At 36.9% G+C, this 9801-nt stretch overlaps 1 protein-coding gene across 1 annotated transcript in view; it reads left to right on the forward strand.

The window, feature by feature from the left end:
- Positions 1–7517, forward strand: part of LOC126271973 (LHFPL tetraspan subfamily member 3 protein) — a 136536-nt gene extending 129019 nt beyond the window's left edge. The window contains exon 3 of the mRNA XM_049974432.1: positions 6385–7517. Within this exon, the coding sequence (XP_049830389.1) occupies positions 6385–6590 (206 nt within the window). The 3' untranslated portion in view covers positions 6591–7517. The remainder of the gene's footprint in view (positions 1–6384) is intronic.
- The last annotated feature ends 2284 nt before the right edge of the window (positions 7518–9801 follow it).

Genomic DNA, 9801 nt, shown 5'->3' on the forward strand with positions numbered 1-9801 from the left:
CTCTAATAACTGTTACAGTGGGACATCCCCTCTGACATGTACATCGCAGTGGTTTGCAGAGTAGGTCTATAGATGTACATGGTGGAGTCTTGGTCCAGCACACAGTTTTAATCTCCCAGGAAGTTTCAAATCAGTGAACACTCCTCTGCAAAGTGCTTGAGTTGTAGCTGAACCATGTCTCCACAAAATCCTTTTTTCCACAAGTGCTAGTTCTGCAAGGTACACAGGAGAACTTCTGCAAAGTTTGAAAGATAGGTGCTGATGTACTAGCAGAAGTGAATCTGTGATGGTGGTGGTGGCGGTGGTGGTGGTGGTGATCTGTACAAATAAAAATGTAGAGGTTCATTTGCTCAAAATTGTATATTATTATCTCTGACAGTTCTTGACTGATTGCTATGAAATTTTGGCACAATGTTGCATTCGAATATGAGAGGGTCTTACCTATTGGAGTACCGTATGGTATATAAATATATATAATATATTAACAGGTATGTTTTTAGCAAAAACCTTATGTTTGTTTCTTCAGTATTTTACATCTCCGGAAGTTCCTCACCAATTTCTTTAAAATTTCAAAATGTTGTCAAGATGTTGAAAACTGATTCCACTCAGTGTGAATTATTACATAATTGTTCCCCATCAAATTCAGAAAACAATTACCCCACAATAATCAACTTCATCTACTTCACCATTTCGTATTGCTGCTATGGAACTGAGGCATGAGGGTTTCAGTGAATAATAGGACTGGAGACTCATGTCTACAAACAAACAAAAAATTAGTTACATAAATTTATTTCGTCAATTAAAATCTTATGACTATTACTTGTAAATAATTCACATTCATATAATTTGGATTTTAAATTATGCTCTCTGCAAAACACAATATATTTCTTTTCTTTGTTACCAAAACATGTTTTGATGCCTATATCTCATTCAATATAGTTCTGTAAAAATGTTATGCAAAGTTCATGGTTATTTTTCTACTTTAAGCCTATGTGACATATTTGTAGGTTTTGTGGAATACTTTGACACTGAGAAAAAACAACTAATCAACTGATGTCTGTACATATATAAAAAATATCTGCACTTATATCTGGTCATGCAACATGGAAAAGAGAAAGAGAGAGAGAGAGAGAGAGAGAGAGAGAGAGAGAGAGAGAGAGAGAGAGGTGGGGGAGGTGTTGGGGAACAGGTGTTTTTAGACAATGAAGGAAGTTTAATTAATTTGTTTGTACAATAAGCACAAAAAAAAAAAGAGTCGCACCGAAGATGTACCAATGGACAGAATTCGTAAGGTACAGTACATACACTGCTAATACAACTACCAAAATTAAAAAAAATGGCAAATTCTTCACACTATTTACCAGATGACATGCTGTGTCACACCATGCAAGATGACCTGTGCAGATCCACTTTCACAATTATATAATTGCAGGTGAGCAGTCAAAAGAACATAAAAAATGCACATGTTATAGTTCTATGTGTAAAATAAAAGAGGACATTCAGATGTAACCTGTTTTGGGCAAAGTGACAAAAGAAATATATTGTTTATAACCCAAATTAAATTCACAAACATGGAAAAAATATTAACAGTACTTTCCAACTCCAGCAAGATAAGCACTCTTCTAATGCCCACCAGAATTTTTAACATTGTGCACAATGTTTTTACAGCATATACCATATACAGATGAGCCCAATGAGAACTCTCATGGACAACTCGTAATCTTTATGTATTGAACATACAAGATTCAACAGCAACAGTTGTTAGTCATTGTTAGTCACATTACTCATAAAAGGTTAACTCATTACACATTCCATGGTTATTCACAGAGGTTCCCTCGCAATTGATCAACAGTGGCCTGTGAGCATGCCACACTATTTTCTGTTTGGTACATTCGGGTGCAAGTTGCTCAAAAATATATGCTCTGCCTCTCTTCTGGGAGCACTCTGAAAACTGCAAATTGACCTATTTCCAATTCTATTTTTAAAAACTTAAAGACTGCAAGATGGTCGTACTTATTTGTAAAATAGAAAATGTAGTCTGTACCCTTACACAGTAAAGTTGGAAGGATTCAGGCTCACTCTCAGGTGAATATCTAATTCTTCCAATTAAATAAGTGCATTGAACTTATGAATTTTTGTTGAGAACAATTATTTATGGTATGCATTACAGTTTGCACTTAAGTATTCCTGTCACATCAAGGAGACTAAACAGCTCCACCATAACTGCAAAATCTGGAGAGGTGAACAAAATATAAAAACACCAAAAATTAAATAAGGGAAACTCCAATTAGGAGTATCAACAATGTGGGAAAAGACAGATTGCTACTTACTATAAAGACAACATGCTAAGTTGCAGACAGGCACAATTAAAAGACTGTGGCCCAAGCTGCCAGGGTTGGCAGTCATGTGTTCATGAGATGTGCTTGCTCGGGTGAATGAGTGGTGTGTGTTTCTCTTTTTTCTGATGAACGCTGAGACTGGAAGCTGATGTGGAAGTGTCTTTTAATTGTGCGTGTCAGCAACTTAGCATGCTATTGTTACAGTAAGTAGTGACTTGCCTTCTCCTACATTGTTGAAACACCAAAAATATTACAAATTACCATACCTAATATGGTGTAGGAAAACTATTGGCATTGAAAAACAGTCACCTTGGAATCAATAAATATGGCTCCTGCATGGGTTTCTAGGGAAGATCTGGACACTGCAAGCTTGTGAACAAGGGTCCACTCATCTTGGATCACAGCATCACCACTGAGGAACAGGTTCTGTACCATAGGATGGTCCTAATCAGCCAAAATGGTCACATGCCCCTTGTAGAGTAACCATGGAGCCCATGGAATACTACAGTATGGCTGCCCAAACATTCCTGAAACCCTGTCATGTTCCACTCATCCAGAAGTTGGAAACAGCACACAACAAGACTCATCCAACCAAATGCCTCTTTCATTGCTCCATAGTCTAGGTTTTATGACTCTGGCATCACATTGTTCCTGTTAGAGGCATTTGCATCACTGATTAGTGGTTTTGGAATTCTAGCTCAGCCTGCTGTTCCTAGCTTATGGAGCTCCCTTCATGTTGTTTTGGTGTTGAAAGTGCTTAAGCATGTGACATTCAGTTCTGCAGTTATTTTTGGGCTGTCATCCATTCATTTTTTGTCACAATCATCTTTACTTACCTCCATCACAATCACTCAACACACACTTCCATCCACATTGTGACTTAACTGGTGATGTTTTTACACTTTCCCTGTATGTAGTATAAATCTTTGACATGGTGCCTCTTGAAGCACCAACTGCTTCTGCTACCTTGGTTGTGGAAGCACCCACCATATGAGCACCAACAATTTGTCCGCATTCGAATTCACATAGCTCCCACATAATGCACTCACAACAACACAGGACATTGTTCTGATGATGACCAACAGTTGTAACGTATTGAGGACATTATAGAGGTGCAGTTCATGGTCAAATACAGCAGCACAACCTGCAGGTTTGGCTAGCATTTTTGTGGAAACATGTATTTCTTGTGGTATTCTTATATTTTTGTCCGATCCCTTTACGCCAACAGCAAATTGTTTTGCAGGATCTGAATTATGCCTGCCTGATATATAAGTTTTGTTACAAATATAGCTTAAAGCAAACTGTGACTCTTTGTACACTGACAAAAAGGCAGAAATGAAAATTAGGGGTTAATGTCCCATCTGTGGCAAAGTCATTAGACATAGAGCACAAGATCAGATTGTGGAAGGAAACTGGGTATGCCCTTTGAAAGCAGCTGTCTTGGCATTTGCCTCAATCAATTCAGGGAAATCATGAAAAACCAAATCTTGGATGCCAGACAATAATTTGAACTTCCATCCTCGTAAATACCTTACCATTGTGCTATCTCACTTGGTAGTACAATGACAATTAGACAGTTTTAAAAATTGACAGACTGTCTGTATATATTTAGTAACCAGATGCACTTAGAATATATTGCAGAGAGATGACAAAAGGTACATTCTATCTGTTAACATGTCCTTAAGAGAGATGTATCACTCATTTTATTTCATGGCTGGTTTTTCTCCTTCTATTTTATAAATTTATGCTGGTATCAGATCAGTGCCTTAGTTGTTATATTTTCAGTGAAGATCTGTCTACAATAATTAAAAATTAATATTAACAGCACACTCATGACACTGTGTAGTAGCCACTTTTAGCCTGAAAATGTCAGTGCCATGTCATGGTATAGACCAATGTACCACCAAGTGTGCTTCAGAGTAGTGTTAAAAAATTACCCTTATTTTCTTTACAAATAAACAATCTGATAGATAGGATGACCAGCAATCTGCAGCTGGTTGCTGATGATGCTCTAGTGCACAGGAAAGTGTTGTCATTGCTCGTGGAGTATGTATGTAGTTATAGATCCCAGGGACTACACCTAGCACCCTCAAGTCTGTGCTCTATTCATCAAAGCATTCTGACACAATTAAGGAGTGGCATTTGGGCATGATGAAAGTGCAGGTCACACACAAGGAATGAGTGAATGGTGCTGTGTTTGTGAAAGAATGCTTACATATCGTCAGAGACTAGATTATGGTATTATTTACCAGTGAGAGAAGATGGCATACAGCTGAGAGGCCATTTCATCCAAAGTGAATATTCTGTAGCAAGAGTACCTTCACCATCTTCCTGAAAGGCACCCAGGGGGGGGGGGGGGGGGGCAACATGCATCCATAACATCATGCGGTTTTTGACGTGCTTGTACACTGTAATGGAAGTGCACCAATATGTACTGAAACTCATCAATAAAGGTGACCTTTTTCTTGGCTGTGCATGTCCTACATTGGTTCTGGGTCCATGCTGTTATCTATGCCTTGTGGTGTGCAATGAGTAGAGATATGGATGTTGTTTATGGTGTCAGATCCCAATACTGAGATGGCTTTGGTTGAAATGCCTGCATGCAGGTTGTGATCAAACCATCTATTGTTGCAGTTTGTAATTGTCAACAGCAGTTTTTGTGTTTAGCAGGTTGTTGTCCACAACAACTGATTCAAACAGTGGTAGGTTTCCCAATATCTAGGTACTCACAGTACTCTTTACTCTCAGTAGTATGTTATAAGTCCAGTGCTACATGGACAATCCTAGACATTAGACAGTTATAATCTGGTGGCTACAAAGTTCACTGATATCTTGCTATCATCTGTCACAGCAATGGCCAGGACAAAATCTGACCACATCCTTGACACATCATGTTGCAACCTCTCAGCTTTCTATGACAACAGGGGCACTCTCTTTCCATATAGAAGTTCTATCCAACTCATTTGCTTATTAGGACTGTAGGTAGGTAAGGAGCATTTTTTAACAGCAACTAAAATAACAATCTATTCATACATGCCGAGAGACACACTTATGGAAAATACCTGTGATGTACCTGATGGTCATTTCACATACAAATATTTGCCATTGATAGTTTATTGTAGTAAAGAGGGGGATGATGTGTTAAAGTGCACACATAATCTATTTTACCAGTCAGGTTTTGCACAGTTTTCTACATTGATTGCTCTTGTGCTCTATTAGAATGTACAACTGTCTACAATGTCATCAGTTATTATGATTCTAAACATACTCTCAGATGTAAAGGCAGGAAAATGGAGACTTGTTTCACATCTAAGTTCATTTTGACTCTTGCTTGTAACATCTATTTTCAAAACCCTCAAAGTGGGATCTGTTGCTCTGACACAGAGATGAGCATCAGAATATATTGGTGGCTGTAACAGCTCATGTAGCACAGAAGATAAAAGTTTCTCTGTTGTCATCAAATTTAAAGTATGTTTCTGAATAACACAAGTAGTATCAAAGACTAATATATTTATTTTTATTAAATATAAGTGACAGTGTTATTTAGGGATCTGTTTTCATTGTTACATGGTGGGTATTAAAAAGCAATTTTGTGTGTATAACCTGTAAACTTATTTGTTCTACACTATTTCAGTATAACTCTTGCTAGTGACATATGGAAGATGGAATTAACCAATTACCTGTGTAATCATTTTATGTCTCTGGTTCCACTTGTTTTGCAGGAATCTCTGGTGGCACTGGTTACTATGTCTTTCCTGACATAGTTACTAAATGACTTCCAAATAGACGCTTTCCCCAGATCCAGAATATCTTGACTGCCTCTGACCACATTTGTGGAAAGATAAATATGCATCTTGTTACCCTCAAATAAACAATACAGCATTATCATAATAGATTATGTGAAGACCTTGAGCCAACAAGATCTCAAATGCTACTGTCTAACAGCATGTTTATACACTGTGTTTTGTTAAAGGAATGTGTAATATCTTTTAATGTTAACAGTAACTGTGGCTAGAGCTAATTACTTGTGTTTTTGTCGTCACAGGTGAAGTGAATGGTGGATTTGTTGGAGATGCTCAGTCTGTCGCTGGTTCTCGCAAGTCTCTCAATCTCCATCCAGTATTGCTTATGCCACAACCACATGGCCCAGAAGCAGATCGATTCTCTGAGTTCTCAAACCGCACTGGTCGTTCAAAGGCATCCGGCTACCGTCCTGAGTATGCTTCAAGCATACAGAATTTCCAGCTTTAAAATATTTGCATATAAGACAGTGTTGAATATTGTACCTACATATGAGTGAATATTATATTGAACAACTATATTCATCTATGTATCATGTAATTGCTGCACATTCAATAAGAATGTGACAGGTATCACTGCATTAAAATTCACCTGTTACATTTCTTCAGTGATGTACAATGAGGTAAAAATGATTTATATTGTTTTAGTATCTAATTTGAATATTCATTTTCTCTTCCTGTATCTTGAATTTATTCTTTCGTGTGTTTGCTGTGCATAGTGTGTTAAATTGTTTGAGAGCTAAATTAGAAGATTATTGAAATCAGAAAGGTTAGCTTCATCCTTGTAATAGAAAATTAACTGTGGATTATTGAAACACAATTTTAGAGTGTGGCTGTTGCTTAATTTGCTGTTTATTAGAGTACAGGCATTTCAAAATAACCCGTGAAAGTCTTTAGGATGTTAATTCAAAATGCAGAAAAGGGTACAAAATATGGTGATGATTACATGGCACAGGTAACCTAGCCACTTACAATGAATCTCCACACTTCGTGTATGCCTGGTTATATATGTATTAAATATATTTTTAACGCATTTTTACTGTGGAAAGCACAACAAAACTAAAATTTTCATTGACATAGTCTTAAATGCCATGATGGCTGTAAGTGTTCAGTATTACCAGAACAATCTTGCTCATTATACAAAGCAGTCATTGAAATAAAAATGTTACCAGTCTGAATACAATATTGTATCAAAAAGTTTTCTATGTGCTAACATGAAGTGATTCTTAAAATGCTTCATGATTCCATTTTTCATATAATGTCTTTCACACCATGTTGATGTGACGTACAGTGCAACTTATAATGATCATTCCATTGATTCTATTGTATATAATTTTTTAAAAGAATGGAAGAAATTTTTGTACTGATTTTATTTGTTCTGAAACTGGACAATTGATATTTATTTACATAGACAGTTATGAAGTGTATATATTTTTGTATCAGTGACTCTGAAATAAATCATTGAATTGCTAAAAATTGCACTCAACTACAGGAAAAAGAAGTCCCAGTGCCAACATAACTTACACTTCAATACACAAATTGTCAATGAACTACATTCAGATCTTAAATGATCTATTGTGAGTTTATGTTTCATATGTATAGTAACTTCTTTAAAGAACACAGCTTCTTTATTTTGTTTCAACACACTTTCAACATTCCATTCCATTTTGAAGCACATTTGTCTCAATCACTTCCAAGTGAGAGATTCAGTTAGCTGTCATATAGTTTGTAGCAGGTATGAAAAGATAGATAAAGGATAGATACATGTATTTAATTAACTGCTGATAGTGCCTTTATAATGTAATTATCTTATACATTTATTATGATTTAAGAACAGATGCATGCAGTTTTCATGCCTGAAAGGTGAAATAAATTACGAAGTAACAGATTAGATTAGATTAGATTAATACTTGTTCCATAGATCATGAATACGACACTTCGTAATGATGTGGAACGTGTCAGGTTGATGTGGAACGTACTGAGTATGTGAATGGTAGACAAATTAGTAAACAAAAGAGTGTTAGAAAATCATAAATGTTGTTGTTATAACAAAATAAAGTAACAAAAGCTCTGGGAAATGAGAGGCACTCTGGTCGCTGGGCTGTAAACTGGAAAGTGCCTTAACTAGTGACATGAAAAAGGAATTATAACCATGATGGCACACACACACACACACACACACACACACACACACACACACACACACACACATGTGCCTATGCAGTTACATTTTGCCAGTTGAATACACTGTACCATGACTGCAGTTCAGCAAATAAACTGGAGTAAGGGGGTTGAATGATGGCTTGGAGAGAGGCTGCTGATACATGGGATAGGAATGAGACACACAAGCAGTGGAGCCAGTGAGTGCATGCTTTGATGTTGATGTGTGAGGGAGTGGATGGCAGTACAGAAAAAGGGGAGAGTCAGGAAGAGGGTGTGGAAGCAGGGGGTTAACATAGACTGAGGTGAGGAGTATTAGGGGAACAATGACGTGGCACAAGGATAACTCCCTATGTATGTAGTTCAGTAAAGTTGATGTTGAAGGGGGACAATCCACATGGCACAAGTTGTGAAGGTGCCATTGAAATCGAGAAAGTTGTGCTCAGGGGCGTGTTCTGCCACTAATCAGTCAACTCTGCTATCAGCCAAAGTTTGGTGGTGGCCATACATTTGGGTGGACAGTTGGCTGGTGGTCATGCCCACATAAAATGTTGTGCAGAAATTGCAGCAGACCTGGTATTTAACATGACTACTTTCACAGGTGACTCTGTTTCTGATGTGGTAGGATACAGCCCTGGATCTGTGATATTTCCAAACCGAGGCAATGTACCATACATTGTCACAATAGTTGGCAGCTTGTGACTGTAACAGTGTCAAGGAAACAAAGCGAGTCACCGGAGAATGAACATAGTGAGGCAATAATACTACATTTCGAACATTAGTCGAGATTTTAAGAGTGTCTCATCTGCAAACACTTATCCAAATTAAAAGAGTGAAAACACAATTGTGATTATCATATTTGGAGTGATTCTAGCTATAAATATTGGTTTGTTCTATCATGTATGTATAAATTGCCAACACCCCTATATTTTCTTTTTGTGTATACACCCATGTGTGTTTTACCAACTATAATTCAAAAGACTGTTTTGAGTAGGTGTTATTTTGTAGAGACCTTACAAGAATGTTTATTAAATTGACTGTTTGACAAATGACAATGCAACAAAATTTGTTTTATTAAACTGACTACAAAAAGAATACATAAAATTAAAAAGGAACTTCACTTTTTTGTATAGAAATAGACTTACAGAATGAAGTCCAGGTTTCTTGGTACCATTGCAAACTTATCAAGAACCTCATCATCACTAACTGCAATGTCTCTGTGAATAAAAAGTAGAGGAAGCCCGTTAAGCATATTTTCAGATACATTGTTCCTTAGGTAAGGCTTCAGTCTTCTCAGGCTGGAGAAAGTTTGCTCTATGGTTGTGACAGAAATGGGAATAACTCAGAGTAATTTCAGAAGGGCATAAATGTTGGGTAAGAAAGTCTTGTCACATTTTTCAAGAGTACTCATAGCTGTGTTTGGAAGATTTGAAGGATTTTCCTGACTCTACATTCTTTTTTTTTTTATCTTATTCTCTTTATCTTAGCCTGGGTTTACAAAA

Source organism: Schistocerca gregaria, chromosome 5 (assembly GCF_023897955.1).
Source record: "Schistocerca gregaria isolate iqSchGreg1 chromosome 5, iqSchGreg1.2, whole genome shotgun sequence".
Lineage (NCBI taxonomy): Eukaryota > Metazoa > Arthropoda > Insecta > Orthoptera > Acrididae > Schistocerca > Schistocerca gregaria.